Raw genomic sequence first — 27434 nt, 5'->3', positions numbered from 1 at the left:
GTGTAGATGAAGGTTAGCTTTTATTCAATCTAGTTTAAGTGCATGTGGCCACAATTCAGATTGGGACCATCATCACGCAATGGGAGTGAAGGATTAAACCTTCCCAACATTTTTCCTCAAATTCCCCTTCCCCTGCCCATGTGGGGGTGGGGTTAAAATGGGTGGGGTCTATTGATCAGAGAACACACGAGGGCAGCAGTTGATAATGTTCAAATAACAAGAGTGCCAGGAGGCACACAACTGCACTGTAAGTTTAACAATACAGTAAAGACAGAATAAGTATACAGAGTCAGACACTGACTTCTATTTACTATGACAATTCGAAACCACAGTGTCTAACTTGGGGTCTGTTAATGCCATTTCCCCCCATTACTCACCTCCCCACTGGAAAAAAAATCACATTGCACAGTTGTCCTGATCTGGAATGGCGCCAAGCATGCGTACTCTAGAGTAAATATAAACCTAACCTTCAGCTACATGTGGTGTAATTAGCATAGCATGTAGTTTGGTCCTGAGTGAGACATCATCATCATCATCATCATCATCATCATCATCATCATCATCTATTTATTTGTTACCCGCCTCCCCCTCTGTATTGAGGCGGGGTACAACACAAATGCAAACACCATAAAATACATATAATTGATTAATTATATTTGCCACTTTGCATTCCGCTTTGAGTCCCTTCCTCAAAGTTGACAAAAATTGGGTATATTATACTCTCTTGCAGAACAAAACAAAACAAAACAAAATCACATCTGGTCCCAATTTTGGCTCAACTCCAATTAAGTAGTCACCTCCTTCCCTCTGTTATGCAGTTTGGGGTGATACTGGCCTTCTTGGATGCTGGAAGGAACTGGAAGGTGCCCCTTTTATCCTCCACAGGAGGAGGTGGAGGTCACAGCAGGTGTTTTGGTGGTGCTTTGACTTGGCAAAGACTTTAGTCACATTGAATGTTTTGCTTGGTACAGGGACATGTATCACCAATCTGTGTTTGTTTCATCAACTAGTGAACCTATACTGTTGCTAAAGGTTTCCTAAAGAGACTGTAGTGAAAACAAAAAGAAGCAACAAGCAACACACACACACTATACAGAAAACAGTGATTGACTCTGCTTTGTGCTTGAAGATGGATATTTCCACCACCCACACATTTTTGTGCAATGAATATAGAAACAATGAGCTACAGTACGTGGGGAGCTTTCTGTAACTTCTTTTTCAAAGTCAATGTTCTGCTTTTCAGTCTGCAGTAAGTCACCCGAAGTGAATGTTCCAGGCAGGGGAGCTCCAATGTAAACATGGACTTTCCATGCCTGGAATGGCTTTCCCATTCATTTTGATGGAAAAGATCCAGTCAGTGAAAAAGGAACGGGCCCTCCCAGGCATGTGCGTTCTCCATTCTGATCACTAGATTAGAATTAAGTCACGAAGCCCTGGAATCTTGACTTACTCAGGAACATAAAAAACCACCAGCTTACCTGTAAGACCAGCAGCTTCGGCAGACAAGAAGGCACTCCATGACAACAGGAAAAACAGGCCGGTTTCCAGCATGGGATATTCACAGAGCTTGGTAAACTTGGTCAAGTGCTAAAAGAAAACGCTCAGGAAAACAATAAGCAATGTTTTACAGATTTCAAAACTGATCCTGTAACAATATGTTGTCGAGGGGTGAGAACAAGATAATGAAGCCGCTTCTGTCAGAGATGTGATTCCAACAGCTATCTCCAAGACATTAAACAGGGATGGGGAACCTCTAGTTCGTGGGCCTAATCTGACCTACAGAGTTTCCCTATCTGTCCATGGAGGTCCTCTGCCAAGCCTTGCCCTCTACCCAAGCACAAGAGAATGGCAGGCTCTCTCTTGCACAAGTAGAGAAAGCCCCCTCTTCTCTCCAATCACTGGTTGGAGGGAAGAGCAGGGCTTTCTCTCCCAGCTGCCTTTCTTTACCACTGAGGGGAATTGCTCTTTTCTCCATGTAGAGAAAGGCACAGTGTGATCACTCCTGCCTTTCTCTGCACAGAGAAAATCTAGGTTAGTGGTTTCTAATTGTGGGCTCCCAGATAATGTAAGGACTGCAACTTCCACCATCTCTATTGCTTGAGATGATGAGAGTTGTAGTTCAAACACATCTGAGGACCCAACCACTGATTCGAGGCCAAGTCATATGACCATATTTTAGGTGGGGAAGTATAAAATGGATGGTACAATGGAAAAGAAGTGTGTCATTGTGAGCTTCTCCCATGTAGTCTAGATCAGTTAAGTCATGGCAAAGCTGTGCTGCCATGTTGGGCATGGAGAAAATTGTGAAAGTGTATTCCATGTTGCAGGTTGGGAGTCTGAGGTGGGTCTCAGGTCTAGACCAGTTGAGGGTCACTGGTCTGGATCACCCGATGTTACCAGAGGTATATGAGATGGGCACATTCTGCAGTGGCTCCAATACTACTATGGTGGTATCAGATGGAACTCTTTGTAAGCCAATTACTGTGTCATCCTACCATGGCCAGATCTACACCTTGTATCAAATCATTACGATCCCATCATGGTAATGCTATATCGTTCTTGCGCATTTATATCTCATAGGACACACAATGACATTTGTTGCAGTATTTTGGATAAGGTAGAATAAAAAGTAGGATATAACACTATGGAAGTGGTATATGGAATGCGTAATGTGTCCCAGCTGTTATCAGTGCACTTCAATACTGATATAAAACAGTAGTGTAGATCTAGCCCAAGTGGTGAAAACACCTTGCTAAGTTTGCTTCCCCAGATTTCTGACCAGATGCAGAAGTGAGGCAAAACTTTCTTTGCCATTTTGCAGAATAATGCTGAGCAGCTGATCAAGTGGTTACGTGCACATTGTGGATGTTACCACTAGAAAACAAATCATCTGCATTTGTTATGAGTCTTAGGGAGGCAGACCATTCAGACTTACAACCTGCAAACAATTGCACAGTGAGGAATAATTTTTATTCCAGATGATTTAATGGTTCTGACATATAAACAGAACTTTGCAACATCAGAAGGAATCATAGTTCTTTCTGACGTAACAAAAAGCTGCATTAAGAAAAAAATAAACTATGCTCTTCATGAGTATTTAGCATGAAACTTCAAGTGCAGTATTCTTGGGCATACTTAGAACCATTCGTTCTCTGAAGCAGTTGAATAAATCACTGTGATCATGCAGTCAAATTTAGCTTTAATTTTCCAGCATTAGTTCAGTTCAGATGGTGTCTAATTCTATTTCCACTTCTCTTTGCAATGTTTTCAGGTCACGGAAATGCAGCTGTGACAAAGTCAAATGGCAAACAAGATGATCAAGTCAAAATTAGCTCAAGGATTATATTATTTCAGGCTAAGGGGAAGGTCATTGCTGGCTCACTGGAGTTTATTTAGCATTAATTTATGGAAGAGAAAATGGGCATATTAAGATTTGTTCCAATAAAGCAATAGAAGATTCGATTAAAACATTCAGTCGGGATGATCATTGCATTCCCTCAGGTTAAAACACCATTTGTGCGGGGTGGTTTGCCTGGTACTCTTGCACCCCTAGTGAGATGCTCTCCACATTCACTGTTTGCCTAGGGCAGGGGTGGACAACCTGAAGATCTAGAATGTGTCCTTTGGCCTAATTTCACGCAGCCCTCCACCTATCTCAACGCCCTCTTCCTGATTAGGGTGCCGTGAAGACATGGCCTCCTGCTGCTTCCACAACTAGGCTGCTGTTCCCTCCCCCTTAAATCAGATACCCCATCTTGTATTCTTTGCCCTCCTCTGCAGCATGGGCCCCCATCCTTTGTCCCATTGTCTTGGTGCAGTAGTGCACCTCCAGTCTTTCACACCATTGTTATATTTGCAAAGTAATTTGTCATAGTGAATTAATAAGCAAATGGAGTATCAAATGAAATAATCAGAGCTTCTCCTCCTCCTCCTCCTCCTCCTCCTCCAGAACATAAGAAGAGCCACGCTGGATCAGACCAAGGGTCCATCTAATACAGCTCTCTGTTCACACAGCAGCCAACTAGCTGCTGCTCAACTTTGTGGAATGTCCTTTCTAGAGAAAACTACTGAGCTCCATCATTGAATATGTTCAGATGTCATGTGATGACATGGCTTTTTAGGCAGGTTTTTATTACAGAAGCAAAGTACTGCTGGTTATCCCCCTCCCTGCCTCACTTTCTGCTTTTGCATTGGGATTGTTTTCTTCTCCCAGTGTCTTGCTGCTGCAATGTTTATTCTGCAGTTAAATGCTATTATTTTGTTTTTATTATTATTATCCAAAGCCTGATAGGAATGACATTATTATAATTATTATTGTCATCATCATCATTATCATCGTCATCTGTAGCTTGCTATGATTGTGGTAATTAGATTTTAATTTATGCTATAAGCCATTCTAGTTTCTATTTGAAGAAAAATGGGGTAGCTTTTTTGCATTTATTTATTTATTACAATAAACAATTGTTGGTACAAAACATGGTAGTTTTTTAGACCAATTTTTGCCTGTTCTAAGATTATGTGATGAGAACTGTGGAGAAGCAGTACTAGATTTGCTTGTGCTGGACTGATTTTGGGTTGTGTGTTTTTTGTGCTGGCTACTGCTACTCCACAATACATGCTTGGTCTATACATTTTAAAATTGTAAAGTTGTTATAAATACCTGCCAAGCTTCAATACTTTCTCTTTTCCAAAGAAAACTCATCCAGGAAGGGAGAATGTAAAAAAGGGAAGGGGGAATGTGAAAGAATGACAATGCCAGCTAAATTTCACAGCCCCATGGTGTATATCTGTTTTAGGAATGATTCACCAAAATGGGAGCAAGTGTTTTTCCACCTCAGTGCAGTGAGCATATGCCTGTCTTTATTTTTTTAAAAAAATATGTACTCCTTTTCTTCTTTTGCACCCAACCTTACAACCTAACACAAAATCAAAGCATTAACATGTCAGTCTCAAACAACAATCAATCCTAAAATGTAACAATAATCTCTCTATAAAGAAGGCATGCTGGTATAAAAACATTTTCAATTCCCTATTACAGGCTAAGGACAGAGCTGTACATTCTATAATTCTTTGAAGGTTTTTTTTTTTTTTAAAAAAAATACAATACAGTTGCTGAGGTATAAACTTAACTAGAAAACCAGTGCAGGGGAAAGAAAAAGCTTCATCCCACCTACACTTTTGTTCTGTTGAATTATCCCATAGTGCATGAAAGCTGTTGTTGTTGAGCTCCATCACACCAGCCTCCGCGCTTCTGCCCTGCCCTGGTGAGCACCTCGGGAGGGCTGGGCTGGGCTCCGCAGCGCTTGCTTGGGGGCTGCCGAGGGAGGCGGCTCTGCTCCTTGTCATCCTTCCACGCCCCCAGTGGCTGCTCAGAGTTCAAGAAGAATTGCACTTTCCAAGGGGCAAAATACGTCACCAAAAGTGGGGGGAGGGAGAACCGCAATCACAGCAGGACATGGTCGATGTCATCCGAGTCCTTTGCCACGATAGCAGATTAAAAGGTGGACGTCATGGGAGTCTTTTGCATTAAATTTGCTGTGAAAGCATAGTATCAGCCTGGTGTGATGGAGCTCAAAGTCTTCTTAACTCTTGCTATGTATGCTATTGAATAGTTCTCCTTTGAATATTACCCCTATCCATCCAGTAGCTTTGATCTCCACTGGGGAAAAGGCACAGGTTCTCACATTGGGTTGGGACGAGACAATTTTGAGTGGGCAAAATGGCACAAACTCTTGAGAAGCTCCCTCTCTTACACAAAACCAGTCTTTCATTTTAAATTGCAGCAGCAACACTGCATATGAAAAAGCTGCCCCCCTCCCCTCTCCACACACACGAGTCACGGTTTTATTTGTTTTTTTATTAATCTGAAAAATCTCCAACCCTTCTTTGTGCCTAAAAACTTCCAAGGAAGTGTCATTCTGTTTTAAGGGAGACATGTGCTGGCAAGTTACACCGAGGAGAAACATAAATAGGAAGCTGTGAAAAATAAACCTGGAGGAAAATGCTCTAAAGACATTATTGATTCTGTTTTGTTTGGCAATTTGATATAATAGTGCTTTTGCCAAACATCAAGGAAAATGTGGGAAACATATTTGGTTTTAAACATTCGAATAGCCTGGCAAAGCTTATTATAAAACTAGGTTTTTGTTCTGATTGCTCGCACAGAAGCACTCTTAGAGTTGCTGTCATAAGTCTATTCATGCAGTAAAAATAAATAAAATTGCCTTTGGGATACTTTGAACAAATTCTTGATATGCGTTTTCACCAAACACACCAACAGCAACTTCCTTAGGAGCTACTGGGTGTGTGGCGGGCAAAGGAGAGGAAGTCTGATTATGGAAGATAATTTGTCCTGGATTTTTTCTGCAGGAAGTTCCTCACTGTTCCCATCACACCAGTGGTCACGTTAACATATTTCCCCAAGTGCATGTAAATTCAACTGCATCTCAATCAGTGCATCTCAACCTGTGCAAAGTCAACATTGGATGTGTGTAGACTGTAAGGTTCAATATCTCATTAAAATCTTAACCCAAATGTCTTCTTGAAAGTATAATATTAAATACTTGTAGACTTGTATTCCTTTTTGCCACACCTGGGCTTAATCTACACCAAGCTGGATATTGCACTATGAAAGCGGTATGAAAGCGGTATATAAAAGGCAGGAGCCACACCAAGTAGGATACAGCACTATGAAAGTGGTATGAAAGCGGTATATGGTATGTGTCAATGGGCCCCAACAGTTGCCAGTGCACTTCAATATCGCTATAAAGCAGTAGTGTGGCTCCTGCCTTTTATACACCACTGTCATACCATTTTTATAGTGCAATATCCTGCTTGGTTTAGATTAGGTCCGTGTCTTCCAAACATACTGAATTTTGGGTGATACCAATCAAGAAAGGATATTAAAGCAGTGACAACTGCATAGGCTGACCCCATAGAAAACGATCCAGCAAAGATTCCCAGAAAATTCCCCACGGACTGGAAGAAGGCGGCAGCATCAAAAGCATTAGGATTCTCCTTTGGACTGTAAATTGATATTGAACTGAAAGGAAGACAAAAAGGAGAGAGGAATAATGAATTCAATCACATGGCAGAAAGACTGAAACCATGAGCTTAAGAATGTACTTTTGTAAGGACTAGCAATTGCTCCTCAGGGTTCCTAGCAGATTGGAAAGTCACGGGGAAGATGAAATAAGGGATTATTTTTTAAGGCAATATCATGCGCTGCTGTCGTTTCCTACCAGTCAGTAAACATTTGTGTGTGTGCTCGAAGTGTCATAAAGAGTATTATTTCCAAGCCAACTAGACATTAATACATGGTAGGTATGTAAGGAATCTACAGGGAAAATAGATAACTTTGAATTATTTATTGGCCATACGTCTTCAGAACACTTACACTTTCACAAATATTCCTGATAAAAAAGCCACGTTTATAGTTTATTCACAAATGGGCAATACAAATCACGGTATGTACAAAATCTTCAGCAGTGATCTTGTCATAAACCATTATAGTTGTTCCATTCACTAGCTTTACCCTTCATAAACAGAATTGTGAGCGTGTCAACAGCTTCACAATATGAAGCCCTGGGGAAACACAAACCAAATACTCTCTTGCAGAAAAGAAAAATGTTGCCTCTGCCAGAGGTCCTCCTTTATATCCAAGTATTTGGCTGCTGACACCAAGATTATATTCTTATGGTAAATTGATGCTATGCCACAGTGAGAAGATCATCTCCTTAGAACATTTTCGAGGGAATCAAACTTCCAGTTCACCAGTAGAGACTTGATACCCAGAATGCTAATAATACTGCCAAGTCGACACGCTCCTCTTTTTTGTTATAACATTAAATTTAAGAGATACGCAGTAGCCTCCAGCATCCCAAATACTAATTAAGAAACATTTCAGATTTCTATGGCCCTTTCACTTTCAGCACTTTAAGTCTTTTCTACTGGCTGTCAAAGCGCATTTGGCACAGGATTCTCAAAAGCAGTTTGCAATGCTGGAAAATGCATGGAATATGAAACACTAAAGTTTTTGATTTATTTTAAACTGAGATTAATATTTTATGCCGATGAATGTTAAGAATATGTCAACCCAGCAAAGCCATGTTCTCTAGTCAGCAAGTAGCCATAAGAGATGCAGCACTGCTGAAAAAGGCATACTCAGTGAGGTGACCATATGAAAAAGAGGACAGGGCTCCTGTATCTTTAACAGTTGGATTGAAAAGGGGATTTCAGCAGGTGTCATTTGCATGCATGCAGCACCTGGTAAACTTCCCTCTTCATCACAACAGTTAAAGCTGCAGGAGCCCTGCCTAGCATGAACAGACACAAAAGAGGGCAGGGCTCCTTCAGCTTTAACTGCTGTGATGAAGAGGGACTTTCACCAGATGCTGCATGCATACAAATGACACCTGCTGAAATTCCCTTTTCAATACAACTGTTAAAGATACAGGAGCCCTGTCTTCCTTTCTGTATAGTCACCTTCCTTTTCATATGGTCACTGTATGTGCCTTAAGCTATTGGAACCAGGATTTATAACTGAACGAAGTCTTCAAATACAAGACTGACTTCTGTCAGCCCTTCGTATGGAAGACTGTCCTTTGTAAATATGACTCTCTGTTGAAGAGGAGCACAATTCCCTCCTGGCTGATTTCAAGGTGCCCAGGACAGGTCCCAGATTGATTCAGTGTCTATTTGGTTGGACAACACCCCCCAAAGCCAGGTTTCATAATACTCCCTCCTATCTTCTCTCCTAATAAGCAATCAAGCCATAAAATAAGAGTCCACTTGATTTGCTACCACTAGTAGTATCTTTGACTATTCCGTGAGATTCCCCTGCAACCCCAGCATGGGCTGAATGAATGGATGACTGTTCCCAGCATTTATGCTTGAAAACTGTGATAGTAAAACAAAATAACGAACACCAAAGTAGGCAGCAAATCGTGGTATAATCTATTACCGAAGTGTGAGCTTTTTTAGACCTAGCAGAACACTTTCCCTTTCTCTGTAATTGTTTTTAAGCTGTGCAATTTTCCTTGATGCTTCTACAAGGAAGAAACACTTAAATGAAGGGAAATCAAAATAAAGTCACAACTCATTCATGGTAGCTTCATCTAAAGTATCTTTTGCATTTCTGAGTACCCGAGAAACACAAAACAATTGCTGTCGTTCTTGTATAATGCAACCATAACACAGATTTGAGAAATGAAAATAGCTATATTTGTTTAAGAAGCAAACAAACAAAAAGCATTCATTGCCGATTTGAACAAGAAAAGTCCAAGTGATAAGGTGGCTGGCAATGACATGCCCAGTGAAGGCTGATGGCTCTGATTTTGGTGGGGCTGTGAATCCATTCTGGGTTTCAATCAGAACCAGCCAGAATTCTAAAGGAGTTCTCTATGGTTACTCCTTTAGAGTTCTGGTTTATTCTGAATAAAACACAGAATAGAGTCACAGCCCAACCATAATTGGAGCCATTAGCTTCCACTGTGCATGCCCCACTAAAGAGTTATTTTTTATTATTCATTTTAGGGGAAGGGTTGTAGCTCAGTGTTAGAGGACATGCTTTGAATGCAAATAGTCAGAGGTTCTCCCTGATATCTCCTCACAGGGCTAGGAAAGACATCCGCTGAAACCCCGGAGAGCCACTGCCCGTCAGTGTAGACAAGTTTTGGACTAAAGCTCACACCATTACTAATCAATGGCCATGCTGGCAGGGGCTGATGGGAGTTGAAGTCCAAAACATCTAGAAGGCACCAGGTGGCAAAAGGCTGGTGTAGACAATACTGAGCTAGAAGGACAAAAAGACTGAGTTAGGATGAGGCAGCTCCTTACTTCCAAAAGTACATTTCTTTATCATGTAGAAAATAGATTTTAGTGGAAATCAGAGGTGCTTCCATGCAGAGGGGTCTTAGGTCTAAGCTTTAGAAGGAGCTGTGCAGGTATTTTCCATGTTAAGAGAATGGATGTGAACAGCAGTGGGGAAACATGCGAGGATATCCGGTGGAAGGTGTCTGGACCTTCCATAAAAGTTCTGTGAATGAGGCAGGGAAGCACCCAGGGCTGCCATAGGATAAATAGCATGTCAGGCGAGGAGTGGCTTTGGTACTCTCATGGTCACCTTTGCAGCCCCCCGGGGATTTATGGGGCCTGGTGCAGGTGTGATGTTGGTGCCCCCTTCAGCTCAGCTTGGGGGGCCCTCAGCTCAGTGCCCTGGGTGACTGCCCAGCTCTCCCACCCCTAAGGCTGCCCTAGAAACAAACCAGGAGTGGATTTGTGTGCAAGAGGACTAGCAACTCTTTTCTAGTTCTAAAGCGAATTCCTGGGTGAAATATGTGCTCAGAGGCACCCTGGCCCTTAATTTCTCAATTCTATTGTTATTTTATGCCTGATGGTTCCCAGGGCCCTATTTAAAAAGAAAGAAAGAAAAAGGATCATTCAGTAGATTTAGGAAGCCTGAAGTGTGCACTAGGAAATGAGCCTAAGGTCTTGCCTGACTGCTGTCCTGTGTTTTCCATAGGCATGAAGTTTTTCCTGGTATGAAGACACAGTGAAAAGCTTCAGCTGCTAGATTTCTTGCCTGGGAGGCATCTCCTAAATGCATAAGTCTCTCTTCTTTGGGGTGTGTGGGGGTGTGTGGGGGAGGCAACCATAAAATCAGCCTCAAAGAATTATTTGTTCTGAAACAAACAAACAAAAACATGCCACGAGAAAGCTATATTGCCATTATAATTTCGAAAGGGAGACGGCACATCTCTGCTTGTGAACTGAAACAAACCGACTTATTGGTTGATGCTAATTAAACAACAAGAGATGACAAGCGGGGCCTATCAGGCAGATTATGGCACCTTGAGTGCATTCTGAAGCATGGCGCCGAAAGCTGTGTGTCTGCAGCCACCCGAGAATAGCAATAATCCCCCCTGAAATTCACTGCCTCAAATCCCTTGTACCGTAATGAAATGGAAATGATAAAGATAAGACTAAAAGGATCTACCACGGCATTTGCTACGCTTAGGGATGCCGCATAAGCTTTGCTCCAATAAGCTGTGCATCACTATCAGCTGCAGTTCGCCTGGAGAATGGCACAGCCATGTTGCTAATTCATAAAACTACTAAAAGGGCTGAATGCGAATTCAGACAGGTCCATAACCCCAGAAGCATTGGTGGAATTCATGGGCTGATTTGCGTATGGGCCGATTGGTTCATGTGGCATGTTATCAGCACATTCATGCAGCCCTGGATTAACTTTTAAGCAATATAAGCACATGCTTAGGGCACCAAGGGAAGGGGGCACCACAGAGTACCGGTACCATAGCTTTAGCCATCTAAATTTAAGGAATTCCAGATTCATTGAAAGGGTCTAGTGGCATATTCTAAGAAACGTTTGTATTTGCATTTCCCTCCTTATAACAGTTTTATTAAAAAAATGCATAAAACCGTGATGCAAATTTGTATTTTTCCTGTTGCCCTAGTTATAAGTAAGTAATGGGCTTATATTGCTTGCTGCTATTTAGTGTTAAATAAATATAATAAAAACAGTTTATATTTAATATAGCTGTGTGTTCTGGCACGGGGATGGTCTTGAAGAAAACTGAGTTTTTAATGTCTTATTTCACCTTCAGCACTTATTGAGTGTTAATGCCTTGCCGGCAAAGCAATGGAAGGGCCAAGGGGGCACCATTATTGGGCTGTGCTTAGGGCATCAGCTGGCCTTAATCCAGCCCTGCATTCATGTGGCATTTAAAACATACTGACCACAATCCAACACAGAGATAAACTGAAGTTAAGGATGAGCTCTGCAAGACCAGAGTATTATATCACTGTCAAATATGGACGCAGGACGAACTCCACATGCCTTTCATTCAATATGGTGTTACGGGGCTCCAGGCTTATACAAATGAATATTTGGATTAATGAATGCTTGAGAGGATATGTGCTCAGGAGAAGCAATTTGAAATTGGAACCCGCCATGAAAATACTGCCATCAAGTGCTGCCTCTGAATAGCAATCTCCAGGGAATAGAAGTGGGTGAAGGCTGTTGAATTCATGTCCTGCTTGTGGGAAGCCCACTCTGGGAAACAGAACTAGATCGGCTTGTGGTCTGATCGCTCCTTATATTGTTAAGCAGCACCTGAATACAAATCGACAAGAAGAGGGAAAATAACTGGCTACCCGTTTTGCTTTCTTGTGCATCTTTATGCATCTTACAGTCTTCTTGGCAGTTGTCAACCATTCCATTATTTGTTAACATTGCCACAGTGTTTTGTTATCTGTGAGGTACTCTCTTTCACATTGTTGCTGGCAGCCTGGTCATTGCAAATCATTTTGAATTTCTTCTACTGATTAATGGTGTTTTTTCATTGTACAGAATGTTTATAGTTGTTATGGTGGCTTCTTCCTAGTTAACAGTGATGTATATATTTTAATGCTTTAATACACAGGAACAGAAGGAGAGGGAGTGAGTAAAAGAGAGAAGGGAATCTTTTCATATATAGCAGTGTGTTAGCATTCATTATCATGACAGTTATTCGTTATCACAACAGCAGTTCCCCGGTCTGGGGTATTTGCCTATTCTGGATTGGGTTACACTTCCTCTGAACTACAGGTTTGTAGTTTGGGAGTGCTTCTGGATACATCTTTTAGCCAGATCTACACAGGGCTGGGCAGGGGGTGGCAGTGGGTCCAGTTGGCATGGGCCTATGATTTTGAGGGGGCCTACTCCAAGTCCCCCTGGGCAAAGTTGCTTGATTTTTCTGTTGATGATGAATTTGCCCAAAGAAAAGCACATAAAGCATTTCTGAATGTGAGGAAGCGATGCCTTATATACATCTTGAATAAAAGTGCTTGCCATGACCTTTTTTATAAATTGTTCTAGTTCATATGTATTTAGAACCGATTAAAAATACTTAATGAGTAGTTTGAAATGGGGCCTACATTTCCTATCTGGCCCGGGCCTATTACCAGCTTTGCCCGGCCGTGGATCTACACCAAGCAGGATATAGCACAATGAAAGTGGTATGAAAGCAGCATATGGTATGTGTCAATGGGCCCCAACAGTTGTCAGTGCACTTCAATACCACTATAAAAGCAGTAGTGTGGCTCCTGCCTCTTATATACCGCTTTCATGTCACTTTCATAGTGGAATATCCTGCTTGGTGTAGATGAGCCCTCAGTGAAGACTCTGAAGCAAGGATCAACACCATATCATCCTTGGTGCTGTGCAGACAGACTGTCCTCTTGCCTCCTTGTCCTTTCCTCCTTCTCCTCTTCCACTAACTGTTTCTCTGCTTCTGCTATTAGATGGAGCTACCTGTTTACAGCTGAAGTGGCCCAGCTCTTTGCCCCAATTAGGCACAGCTCTGGAGTGATGGCAGTCATCCACTTCTTCCTGGAAGTTAATTTTGGCAGGTGTGTGGGGTTCCAATACACCTTGGAGCTGCATTCACAGTCCAACAGGATGCACAATCACACCCCTTCACAACAGAGGAAAGGAAATGGTGCTGTTTTGCTGCATCCTACTTTTATCTAAAATTGAAAACCCAGCAAGGAATAGTCAAAGCTTCTGGAAAGGGAACTATTTTTGTGAATTCAATCCCATTCAAGCTGCTCAGTTCCATCATGTATGAAATGTATTCTTCATGCAAATTTCTCCAAATAGTCTACAGCAATGTAACTCATCTGCCACACACCCATATTTCTTTAGCATTCAGTAGAAAACTATCTATAGCACAATGAGATTGACTAAAGTGGACTTGAATGGCAATCTTAGAGCATAAAGCAAGTTTAGAATTTGGTGCGGGGAGAAGGAAGCATTTCAATGTAAACCTTCTTTTGAGGGCTTTGTAGTTGAGGGCTTTTGAGGGCTTTGAGGAAGAAGTGGGGAAACTTTTTTTTATACCCGGAATCATATATATCTCCTTTTATGGATCTTATGTTCAGGGAAGTTGAAGCTTCTAGATATTGCACGATGCGGGAGATACTTTTCCCCAGCTGGGGTGAAGCATATCATTCAAATACACCTATAGCTCTCATTTTTTAAAAGTGATTAAAAAAGAAAAGAAAAAGATTGAAACTAACCACCATCAAATATCCACACATTTTTGGAATGGAATAATATTTAAAGATAGAAACTGAAAAAAAAAAAACATTTTTGTATGTATAGGACTACGGGTCACATAATTTTATATTTGGACTAGATCTACTCTACTGCTTTACAGTGGTATTGAAGTGCATCAATAACTTTTGGGGTACAATCCACATTCCATATACCACTTTCATAGCATTATTTCCTGCTTTTTTTGACACAAGGGGCATACTAGACCAGGGGGATGGAGGGGAATGATCTCACGATATGATGATCACGAGATTCTCCCCCTTGATCTACAGACGGCACGCAAAGTCCCGGGAGGAAGAGGATGTCACGCCTACCATTTCCCCCCTGGAAATGAGCACAGGAGCACTCAAACCCAAAAGGTATTTTTTTAAAAAACCAAGACCTCCCCGCTCCCCCCACTCCCCCTGATGTGCATGGAGCTCCTGAGGAGCTCCTTGCCCTGTGCCCGGTTCACGGCTCCTTGCAGTTACTCATGAGGAGCCTGGATGAAACCGGGATGGCAGCCCACATGTCCTGCAGTCTTGGGATCATCCTGAGACCACGGGAAAAGTTGGGATCAAAGTGTAGGGCCATATCCCGGGAAAAGGGAGGGATCATCCCTCTCTGCTCCCAGGATCCCCTGTGTGTCATGTGGATGCACAGGGATGATCCCGGGGCGATCCCTGGGATATCACCCAGTCTAGCCATGCCCAAGGTGTAGATCTGTCATATTTTCAACGCCCCCAACTTTATCATCATATGCTCTTCAATGACCTCAGTGACTGGGCAGGTTGGTAAGGGAGATGGTGCTCTCTCAGGTATCCTTTTATCCTTTTCTGTTAGCCACCTGGAACTTTTTAGGAGGGGTGGGTGGAACATTTTTAAATAAAATGACTGTATATATCATAATTTAATTTTAAAATGGCAGTGTTTAATCAGAGTTTAGCATTCATTTAAAAGTAAAGTAGACATCTGATAGTGCATGCATTTTAAAGTGATTGAAGTCCTTTTCATTTTTCTTTTTAAATGCAGATTGTGGATCTTTCAAAGGTTGTATTAGAAAAGATGCCTCTGGGCAAACCCAGAATAAAGAATGCACATCCTGTTCTGGACTGCCCAGTCATACCTGAGATAAAATTCCAAGGTCATAACCAGGGGCGGATGAATTTATCAGTTTTGTTTTCTCTAGTCTAAAGTTTGGTACTTCTCAAACTTTGCAAATTTATGCAGGCTTAAGTTCAGTTCATTCTTAACTTTGTTAAGTTTTTTTTTTTTTACATTTGGCTTGTAAATTTATAAACATTCTTGCGTAAACTTCTTTTAATACATGAATTTGTGTGTGCATTGTGTGTACATACATAGCTTTTTTGCAAGCAATTTCCCTAACATAATGCATTTTAAAATATTATTCTCCATAACATATACATTCCATAGGCATTTTTGGATGGGAGAGCTCTATTGAAAAAATCGGAAAAGTGTGAATTTTGAAAGATAACTGAGTTTGAGGCCATGACCACCAGGCAATATCCTGGTGATCGCCCCAGGATCATCCTGGGAGCAGGGAGGGATAATCCTTCCCTTGGCCTGGGATATCACCCTACCCTTCCCCCCCCCCACTTTTCCCACAGTCTCAGGATGATCCTGAGACTGTGGAATGTGTGGCCGGGCATTGTGGGTTGCCCTGGCTCCTCGCAAGTAACTGCGAGCAGCCAGGAACCGGGCACAGGGCACGGAACTCCTCGGGATCTCTGCCCATCGGGGGGGGAGGGTAAGGTGTTGATGTTTTTTTTTTTTAAAAAAAACTTACCTTTCATATGAGCGCTCATGCGCTCCTTTTCCTGTTTAAAAAATCCAAAATGGCAGCCGCGATGCCACACACCGCGTGTAGATGAGGACAACGACCTTGCGATCATAAAATCGCGAGATCATTGCCCTCCAACCCCCTCGTCTAGCTATGGCCTCAGTCCACATGTGAAACTAGGAACATGTGAAATTAGGTAATGCAAACTGAACTAATTTCTCCCACTTTCCTGTTCACTGTTGCTGTGAATACAGTCATCATTGCAAAGGGAATCCTGCATGCTGAGAAGAGCAGTGGAATGGCAGCAGGGCTTGATGAATAGAACTTGCTGTCAATATGGTGGTTCCACATGGACCTATGGCCCAATTGGAGTCCACCAGGAGAAGAGCCTTCAGCGTGGTGGCGTCCTTTCTTTGGAACTCCCTGCCCCTGGAGGTCAGGCAGGAACCAACATTGTGTTTATTTATTTATATTTATTTATTCAATTTATATACCGCCCCATAGCCGAAGCTCTCTGTTGCTTCTGGTGCTTCGAGAGAACAACTCTGTTCCAAGAATCATTCCTTGACTGATAGCTAAGGTTTTTATTGGCATTCAGTGTTTTTTTAAAATATATATATATAATTTTAACGGTATTTTAATCTTTCTATATTTTACTGTTTTACTTCTTATGTTCACTGTTCCAGAATCTGTTTCTGATATGGAGCAGCACACAAATTTTGTAAATAAATTAAGTAAATAATATATACTGGGTACTTGATTCTAGACCTTCTCTGTTGTGTTTCTTAAACAAGTGGGGAAAGTAGCAAGGGGGTGGGCTGCAGAGGGGGGGGAGAAACAGTGGATGGGACAGGGGTTAAGCACTCCTCCCTCCCTCTGCTCCTCCCCTGAAAATAATGTCTCCAACACACCCCTCTTTTGCGCATTTGGCAGCAAGTGCGGAATGGCATTTCCCATGTTTGTTGCTGTACATGAAGTTTGGCCCTGGAGAAAAAGGGTTACACATTGCAATGGTTCTTTTTTTGAATGGAAACAAACAATGCCCTTCACACCTTTCTCTGTACACACACGCAAACACACATGGGATCAAAAGAACAACTCACAGTCAAAAGAACAACTCACTGGAGTTCAGTTATAGCCATACAAATGAACCTACTCGATAAGACTATTAGTCCGCCTTATATTCAATCATCTACATTTTATTTTAAGGGATATCTGTACTTTTTTTAAAAAAATAAATATCCACAGGACTATTATGTTCAAAATGATTGGCATTGTCTGAATGATATATTATTCTGATAGCCTCGCTGCCTTCATAAATGTTAGTTCCACTTCTACTGTTCTATAATAAATGGTTCCAGCTGTTGCCATGGCAATTCATTTTTTTTTGAAGTGGCAAACTGAAGACATGAAAAGCAGCTGCTATCACAAGCGTACTAAATAAATCCAGATGTGGAATGTGTTCTTATTTCTCATAGAAATGAGGCCCTGGTTTGGCTTGTAAAATGGCAGAATTGAGGACAGGGACCTTGTAAAGGATATCCAGATTCAAACTGCAAGTCAAAAATGAAAGTGGTGAGGAAGCAAATGATATTTCTGCAATATAGTCTGCTAGAGAAGGGACCCGGGACAGCAAAGCTTTCAACTAAATGTATTCAGCTGTCAGAGTTGAACACATTGTGCTCACACTGTCTGAGTGAAGCCACACCACTTTGGCCCTGGTGCACCTCTTTAGCCCTATAATGATGGGGTCTTTCCACTCTATTCCCCTGGTGGGATGTTGCCCCACAGCAAGAAAGAGGGGCAGCTGTATAACTCTGTCCTTCAGGTTACTTTTTTCTCTCCTGGGCCAGATCTACACCAAGCAGGATATGACACTTTGAAAACAGTTTGAAAACTGTATATGGAGTGTGTCCTGGGCACCAACAACTGTCACTACTGTTGTAAACTGTTTTAAAGCAGTAGTGTAGATCCTACCCTGGTTTCAAACTGTAGCAACTGCAAAGCTATACATTGATTAGGGAACACCTAGTGACAGAAGTGGGTACTGCAGGTTTCAAACACAGAGACACACCTTAATTAATTAAAATTAATTAATGTATTTTTTTAAAAAACAAACAAAATAACCTTGAGGTGCACACTCATAGGATCCCCTTAGTATGCATGGCAGGTTTTCAGTACTCTAGCTTTCAAGTTCATGGTGTTATGGCACAGTCAGACAGACAGACAGACAGAAACACATCCTCTTTCATTATTATAGATAACACCCCAGCTGTTTCTCTTCAAGTTCTTCAAATTACCAAGCATTTTTCATTGCTCACGCTCACAGAAAAGTGCAATGAAAATAAGCAAGGACCCTCAGCAACTCCTCTAAGAAGAAAGATTACAACATTTGGGGCTCTTTAATTCAGAAAAAAGGCAAATAAGGGGGCAAGATAGAGGTGTATAAAATCACGCATCATGTGGAGAAACTGTATAATACTAGAACCTGGGGACATCCAGTGAAGCAGAGTGGTGAGAGATTCTGGACAGATAAAGGGAATTCTTATTCACACAGTGCATAGTTAAATTATGGTACTCATTGTCGTAAGTTGTAATGATGGCCACAACGTGGCTGGCTTTAAAAGGGGATTAAACAAATTCGTGGGGGATAAGGCTATTTGGGAATACAGGCAAGAGGGTGCCTTTGCAGTCATGTTCCGCTTGTAGGCTTCCCACAGGTATCTGGATGGCCCCTGTTTGAACAGAATGCTGGACTACAAGTGAAATGATAGAATATTCCATCTTAATGTTCATTCATGTGCAATGATATGAATGTATACTAGAGAAAAGGCGCGTCTTCATTCTGATTTAGAGATTTATCACATAATTACAGCATGTTATGTTAATAACATGGCTTGCTTTCATCAGTTTTTTTAAAAAGTTTTGACATGTGGGAGGGGCTTTGGGATTTTTATGGGAAACACTGTGCATGGGGAGGGGATATTTAACCCTTCCCTTCCCAGCCACGATCCTGATGAAAATTGTTCCATGCTGCAGTTAGAGTTAGAGAGAAATCTCCCATTGCTGCCAATCTTAAATGTGTCTACTCGGAAATAAGTCCTATTGAGTTCAGTGGGGCTTACTCCCAGATAAATGGGTATGGAATTACAGCTTTAGTAACTGTTCTTAGTAAATAGGGACATTTGGGAAATTACCTTATTTCACTGCATAGGTTATGAAAACTTTTTCCACCCTTGTATATCCCTATTTGATAGCATCACCACAGGAAATGTGCTAACCTATGCTCCATCCTTCAACCTCACATTTTATCATTTCTACATTAAAAAGACATGAAGTAGCAACCTTCTTTTGTTTCTTTTTTGGGTGGTAAAGAGTAATATTAGAGGCAGGTTTTGACAATGAAAGGCTAGAGGGGGGGGGAAAACTTTCATGGCTCTTTTTTGTGGGGAAATGCATAGCTAATGGTCTGGGTGCTGAAGCCTGGCCCTATCATTAGACAGAGTGGAGCAACTACCTCTGGCGGCAGATGCAGTGAGGCAGGAGTGGCAGCAAATGGCTGAAGGACAAAGTTTTGCATGCCATGCAACTTGCCCTGTGCCCCCAAAGCTAGCCTGCTGCTGTCACAAGCTCCCTAATGTATAGTTGAATGGAGGGCACTGTCCCATAGCTACTGTTGAAGTAAGATTAAACAACCAGTCTGTACAGCTTTTGTTAATGAGAGGGGTGCGCCATCTTGCCTTTGCCTCAAGGAGCAAAAGGTCTTAGGACAGCCCTCAGGAGGACATAGGTGTCTGAATAGAATACCCTGGCCAAATTTTCTCTCTCAACATTGTCAATTAGGTGTTGCCTCAGCAATACTAACATAGGCGCAGAACACTGGGAAAAGGGCCAATCAAAAAGGTAAAACTTCCTTTACAGTTTCTAGAGCCACCCCCTTTTAAAATATATCTAAGCATGGCTTGGCCCTAATTTTACAGGTGGTACAGGCAGCTATTGGTCTCATTAAATTTCCATCTCTCAGGGCTGAGTAGGGTTACAAAAGGCTGTCAAGGTTGATTGAGAATGCGGTCAGATGGAATGACAAAGATGACTTAGGTCTTCAGCGTGTGGGGAAGGCAATAATATATAAATGGCAATATATCACCAGTTCAGTGTTTCAGATACCAGTTTTGTCTGTCTGTGACTGATGAAACCTAGGGCTGGGTGACTTTGTCCTAGCTGTTTTCTCCTTCATTCAATTTCCCCCCCTCAAAAGCTCAAGTTCTTTTTGTCCCAAGTGTTGAAAATTTTCCTAAAATCTTATTGAAACTAAACTGAAACAAAATTCTCACCAACCCCACTCGGTGAAAACACACATTTCTATAACATCAACCATAGTTGGTTTTTTAAGTATTCCAGACATGAAAGCACATTTGGACTTTAATTCACCCTAGATTATTAGAAGTCAAAGGTTTTGCTATGTGTCATTTGGAAAGTAAATCTCCTAGGCTTGCAATGAAAATTTTCAATTTAACATTTAGCCTTTGAGTAGTGCAGTGTTAATGATCACCATGTAACTAATACATTGGCAGGTTTCTCTCTCTTTTTGGGGGAAGACTTATGATTTCTGCAATGTATAAAGGCAAAGCTCTAATATGATGTTTATTTCCACTCAATATATCCTCTTCCCTAAGCTTTCTAGCCTCATCAGTATTATTATTATTTTTAAAAAAATATTAATAGCAAAAAACACTCCTGGCAGTCTTATTCATTAACTTGGCAGTTAAAGAAGGGAAAATACTTTTGCTGTCCTTTCATTCTGGACTTTGATCAGCTCAGACATGTGCAAAGAACATATTCCAAACCCTCCTGGCTATCTATTAAGAAAAAAACTTGCAAAGCACAACATTGTGAATCTGCACACATAGATTCTTGAAGAGCAACTAAACACACAGAGAGACTGGAGGAATAGAAATACTGCAACAAAGAAGTCATAGATCGTTAAACTAGTCCGTGATGCTGGAAGAAAGCCTTCAGCTATCCAAATTTCCCCTGTCCCATTCTTGAAGCAGAGAACAAGGGTCAATACTGGACATTTCGTCGGCTTCTCTTTCATTTCTGACTGTGTTTGAGGCTGATCAGTAGAACAATGTAGAAGTGGAGCGCTGTCTGACTCCCTTTAAGTGAGTATGAGCATGTTTGAATGAAAATAATATATATATATGAAAATGCAGTATGTGTGACAATGACTCCATTTCACTAAGATCTTGTGAAAGGCAATTTTCTTGGAAAAAAATATTAATTCTAACAATGTGCTAAAGAAGGGACTTGAATGGTTATATGTTTAATTGCATTTTATCACAACGGGCCTTGCTACACCTACCTGTTAATCCGGTGGGGAGTAGGGGCTAGTCCGCGCTGCAGCTAGCTTGGGCTGTCGCCCCAGTCTACACGTGACACGCGACGGGGTAAGGGAAAGCCCCGTCGCATCGGCCATTTTAAAAAAAACTTAAAGGGGCCATGTGTGCAGGAGAGCACCAACGATAAGGTAGGTCTTTTTTTTAAAAAAAAGGGTTCCCCGTTCCCCCCTACCCCTGATTTTCCCCTCACAATGTCTGATGCCCCCCTGCCCACTTGCCATGTCCATGCCCCCTCCGCCCCGCTTGCTTGCCCACCCCCCCCCACCATGTCCGATGCCCCCTCTGCCCCCCGCTTACCCACCCGCCCCCGCTCGCCATGTCTGATGCCCCCTCCGCCCCCACTCACTCACTTGCTCGCCCCTCCGCTCGCCCCCCCGCTCGCTTGCCCACCCGCCCCCCATGTCTGATGCTCCCTCTGCATCCCTGCTCACCATGTCCGATGCCTCCCCCACCCCCTGGCCGCGATCTCTGATCACCCCCGGCCACGATCTCCCCACCTTGGCTCCAGTCTTCCCCCCCATCTCTCCTGCCGGGTCCGCTCTTCCCCCCTTGGCCCCCATCTCTCCCCCCTGGGATTCCCCCCCGGCCTGATGGGCACAGTGCTCCTATGGAACACTGTGCTCAGTGCACAGCTTCTCACAGCTACTCATGAGTAAGCCATGTAGCCAGGAAAAGCCACGGAACCAGCTAGACCTTCCGCAAGGTTATCCCGGGTCAAGGGAGGGTTTCGCCCGGGCTGACCCCGAGATCCCCTGTGCATCATCTGGATGCACAGGGGTGAGCCCAGGTATCAGCCCAGGCTAAACCCTTGTCTAGCAATAGCCTTAGTCTTTAATAGACCTTTGCAAATAGCATCATCCATAATAATACCACATTGTACAAAAACTGTCATATTCAATGGCAAGTCTGTGGCCATGAAGCCCTGTGGTATCTCAGAGGGCCCTGAAACAATGCTGGGGAGAGATCAGCACTACCAGAAATCACCATCAAAAGAAAAGTAGTGTGCTGTGGGAATTTGAACCTGGGTCTTCCTAGTCCCAGTTTGATACTGTATCCACTAGGGGTGTGCACCCCACACCGAAAATCCGGGGTCTGCTGGACCAACGCCAGAGCTCCAAAATCGCTGTGCTGTTAGGGGGTGGTTTTAAAACCATTGGAAACCCATGGTCCAGTTAGAAGTTAGTTCCAAGCCCTGAATGGATCCATAGGTCTAAATGTCTTTTAGATGATGTGAGGGCACATTTTGCTAACTGAACACACTTCCATATTAGGAAGATGCTGAGGGCGAAATGGGGGGAGTTTTGAGATTGACATTTGTGGCTAACCAATAGCCACAGTCTCCTCCCTGTCTCCACCTTCAATCACAGTGCTTAGGGGGAGAGATTGTAAATGATATAACTCATTTTTCCCTACTCTGGAACTCATTCATTTGCTAGCTCATGGAGTCCAAGTTCTACTCCTCATACGCACTATTGATGTTGGCTGAAAGGAAGGATTTAGGAAAAATGGCTCACACTATGAAAACCATTGTCCCAGGAAGTGATGATGACTGGCAGGCAGTGTAGATCCATACAGTTTCACAAGCCAATATTAGGATACGAAAAAGAATCGTGTGCCAAAGGCTGATCTGTGTACTGCAAGTATGGATGCAACTTGGCCAGGTGTAAAGTAAAGAGAAGAAGGGCTGGTGAGAGAAAAGTTTGCTACTACTAGCATATCTCCTGATTTGAAGTCAAGGCTCAAGTTTATATGCTTTGAAAATACAAATAAATAAATAAAGGTATTATATTTATGCTTGTTCTTGTCTGACCTCTCATAGGGAGCCATTTCAGCCCATTAGAGCAAACGGTCAGGGAACAGATCTTTACTTTTATAAACTGAAGCAGATTGGAGGCTGCATCATATAAACAATGCAATGCCACTGTGCAGCCACAACAGGGTAAATACGCCTTATAGACACAGTATTATTTCCTGGCTTTTTATTCCCCGTTATCCAATATACTGCAACAAATGTCATTGTGTGTCCTACGAGGTATAAATGTGCAGAAGGGACATAGGGTTACCATGATGGGATCGTAATGCTTTGAGACCAGGTGTAGATCTCGACCCAATGTCAGGGGATCAAGGCAAGAGTGGCTTTCGTTATAGGGCTGAAGCTGGTGTTTGCAAAATGCTTGGAACACTTGAACTGTGCTTTATACATGCTGATTGTTAACTCAGAGAGTACAGATTCCCAGTTAGCTCTGGACCAAGAAGGCCACATCCAGCCCTGCCCCTTCTTGCTGATTGGCATTATGATTACGCCTTGCATAAACAACTCAAGATGACACGGCGTGCTTCTCTTTCTGTTTTCTAATGTAAAGCTCTCTTCAGCCCAACCCCGATTAAAATGTCATGAGAGCACACTGCTCAGAATACAAAACAGAGAGGAAGAATATTTATAGAATTCAAGCACTTCCTACAGAGTTCCTAAGTTCACAGACAAGTGCAGCATCACTTAGACTAATACTGAATACTGTGCTTCAAACAGACCAGGCATTGGTGGGAGAACAAAGAATCTAAACCGAAAACCACGTGTGTATGTGTGCTAGCGTATATACAGTCAAAAAGACCAGCCAGCCTTTATGTATATTTACTTCCAGGAACAGGTATTTGCTAAAGTGCTCACTGGAGAGGACTAATTAAACAGGATTTCAGAACACTTCAAGGTTCTGTGGACCTGTGTGAACAAGAAATAAATCCCATAAGTTCTTCTTCTTTTTTTTAAGCTGACATATTCACTGGAGAAAGGTTATTTGGAGAAGAGAAACACAATCGGCAGATGCTTAAAAACAGGAGAGAAAATGGGGGAAAGGAGGTGTTGAATCCTCTTCCTAAACAAGCTGAGCTAAAGCAGCATACACTCCAGTTCTGAAGTGCTCCCAATAGAAAACTTTAAAAAAGCTTTGATGTCAACATGGTCACTGGCACTGAAACTCAGCTAAATAATTGACTTTTAGAGGTGATTTGCAAGTCCCACAAAGCAGCATTCCTAATTTTGAGCCTGCAGTTTCATATTTCTAAACGTTATCTATCTATTTGTGGCTAAGTGGATAGAAATACCTGCGCACTGGTATGATTTGATAGGACATGACAACTGTAGACAATCCCAGCTGATTTGAGCTAAGTTACATTTCCATACATCCCTGAGGGCAAACTCTGTGACAGAACTCTCTGAAATCCATTCTGGTTTAACAGGCAAACAAGCCCACAACATAGGGCTACATTTACGTTTTATTTAGATTTCTAATGTGATCTATCCGGAAGGCTCAATACAGTGTAAGGATAGATTAGAAATGAATATAAGGTATCCAACAATAATCCAAAGCTGAAGCATAAGAAATGAGACAGCCCTAAACGGGACTGAATATTGGCGCCCAAAGCAAGTGTAAATGAAATTGCCTTACAGTGTTTCTAAGAAAAAAATAAAATGTGCAAATGAAATACACTGGTGCAAATGAAATATACTTCATTTAGGTATCATAGACATGAATGTCATTGCATGATTTTGACAAGAGAATAGACAAATCTAAAAATCCGCAGAGGGGTCACACAAATCAGCCAAATTACTTAGCCATTTTTTTTTAATCTAAAGAGAACCATACCGCCACATAAACACTATGAAAGCTCTGGTCTTTTTAACCATCTTCCTGACATTCTAACACCATCCTTCCTTCTTGTTATATTCTCTCTCTCACACACACAATAAATAATAATAATAATAATAATAATAATAATAATAATAATAATATTTCTTATCCGCCGCTCCATCCTGTTCGAGGCGGGGAACAACAGTAAGTATAAAATGCATAAAATACTGATTAAAAACATAGTACACATCATTAAAATGTCCTAAAAAACACCCTAAAAGCATCCTAAAAGCACCTTAAAATTCCACTGAATAGGCCTGCTGGAAGAGATCAGTCTTTATAGCTTTCTTTAATGCTAAAAGACTGTTAAGTTGACGAATCTCATCCGGCAGGCCATTCCACAGTCTGGGAGCAATAGAAGAGAATGTCCTCTGGGTAATACCTGTCAGCCTAGTTTTGGCTGGCTGAAGGAAATTCTTTCCAGATGACTTGAGTGTGCGGGGAGGATTGTATGGGAGGAAGCGATCCCATAGGTAGCCTGGACCCAAACCATGTAGGGCTTTAAAGGTGATAACCAACACTTTATACTTCACCTGGAAACTAATTGGCAGCCAATGAAGAGATTTTAAAACTGGTGTAATGTGGTCACATGGCACCACCACAGATCAGAATATAAGAAAAGCCAATGACAGATTGGACCATTTTGTCCAGCATCCTGTTTCCCCACAAACAGATATCTCTGGAACACACAAACAGGCTCAGAAGACAATAATCCTCTTCCCCAGCCATTGGTATTCACAGGCCTCTGATCCTGGAGGTATGATATTAACCTCTTGACTAACCATTGATTTCCTTATCCTCCATGAGTTTGTCTAATCCCTTTAAAGCCATCTACGCTGGAGGCCATCACCAGATCTTGAGGAAGCGGATTCCATAGTTTTACTACGTGCTTTGTGCAGTACTTCCTCTTGTCTGTCCTGAATCTCAAATTCTACTTTTATTGTAGTCACTGGTATTCTATTTTAAAGGAGTTTTAAGGTAGGAGAGTATTTTTTAAAATGTGAGCCCTCCACAGTCTTAAGTGGTGCAGGCAATGGAGCACTTCAGCATTTTCTCACTTCATTCTGCTGCAAACTGTAGATCAGGTCTCATAAGAAGTTAAGAACATAAGAAGAGCCCTGCTGGATCAAACCAAGACTCCATCTAGTTCAGAATTCTCTTTACACAGGGAACCACTAGATGCCTATGGGAAACCCTCAAGCAAGATATGAGTGCAACAGCACCCTCCCACCTGTATTTCCCAGCATCTAGTGTACGTACTGGAGGTAGCCTACGTATAGCCATCAGGACTAGTAGCCATTAGTAGCCTTATCCTCCATGAAGATAAGCTTATTGAGCCTCAGGCCCTTTCTACACCTTGGGTTTTTCCCTGGATCGTCCCTGGATCATCCCTGTGCATCCAAATGATGCACAGGGGACCCGGGGAGCAGGCAGGGGTGATCCCTCCATTTCCCTGGGATTTCTGGGACTGCTTTTATCCTGGTTTTACCCGCAGTCCCGGGACAATCCCGAGGACCGCAGGCGGTGTGGGTGCCCATCCTGGCTCCTTCCCTCCTCCCTGTGAGTAGCGGGGTTCAGCAGAGGGAAGGAGCTGGGCTGGGGGGAGTCCAGGGACATCAGGGGTGGGGGGAAAGCAGGGTGGGGGCTTTTTTCTTTTTCTTTTACATACTTTGTGGTGGTGTGCAATTGTGCTCTGGCTCCTGACTTTTTTTTAAAAAGCGTGTGCAACATGTGCAATGTCCTCTTTCCTTCTGTGATGTTGTGCTTCTGTTTAGACATTCAAGGACGATCCTGGAAGCAGGTACGTCCAGGATCATCCTCCCTCCCTCCCTGAAGGTGTAGAAAGGGCCTCAGTCCCATTTCCAGATAGCTTTGTGATTAAAAATAATTTAGAAAATATCTGTAGGGATAATTCAGACATGGACCTTCAGTTGTGCCAGCCTGATCTACAGAGTAATCCCTCTCCTACGACATGTGGATAATGAGAAATACAGTAAAAACAAAAAGAGGGCTTATTCAAAATCTAGTTTTTCCTTCCTGTTGAACATTCCTTTTATCCACTATTAATACATCATAGAGTCGAGGGAGGGGGACCCCAGAGATCATCTGATCATACACACTGCCCTGACCCAAGACATCTTCCAGAAGTTGCCCGCAACTTTTGGTCCTCCAGATATTTTGGCCTACAAATCCCATCAGCCCTAACCAGCATAAGGCTGATGCTTTAGGGTGGATTCCTGCATTGAGTAGGGGGTTGGACTTGATGGCCTTGTAGGTCCCTTCCAACTCTGCTATTCTATGATTCTGATTCTATGATGGGGTTGTTCACACCAGTTGGTGGGGAACATGAGTGGAAGGGTGCTGTTTCATCATGTACTGCTTGTTGCCCCTGGTCAACAGCTTGTTGAACAGAGAACAGAGTGCTGGACTTAGATGGACCCTTGGTC

At 42.4% G+C, this 27434-nt stretch overlaps 1 protein-coding gene across 1 annotated transcript in view; it reads right to left on the bottom strand.

Annotated features, from left to right (window-relative positions):
* The window catches only part of SLC9A9 (solute carrier family 9 member A9), a 326487-nt gene that overhangs the window by 193966 nt on the left and 105087 nt on the right, over positions 1–27434 (bottom strand). Inside the window, exons 7-8 of the mRNA XM_063132175.1 lie at positions 6899–7042; positions 1479–1579 (exon numbers count right to left, since the gene is read on the bottom strand). Of these exons, the coding sequence (XP_062988245.1) occupies positions 1479–1579; positions 6899–7042 (245 nt within the window). The remainder of the gene's footprint in view (positions 1–1478; positions 1580–6898; positions 7043–27434) is intronic.

Source organism: Elgaria multicarinata, chromosome 8 (genome assembly GCF_023053635.1).
Source record: "Elgaria multicarinata webbii isolate HBS135686 ecotype San Diego chromosome 8, rElgMul1.1.pri, whole genome shotgun sequence".
In the NCBI taxonomy this organism is placed as follows: domain Eukaryota; kingdom Metazoa; phylum Chordata; class Lepidosauria; order Squamata; family Anguidae; genus Elgaria; species Elgaria multicarinata.
This window is presented reverse-complemented; position numbering and strand designations above follow the sequence as displayed.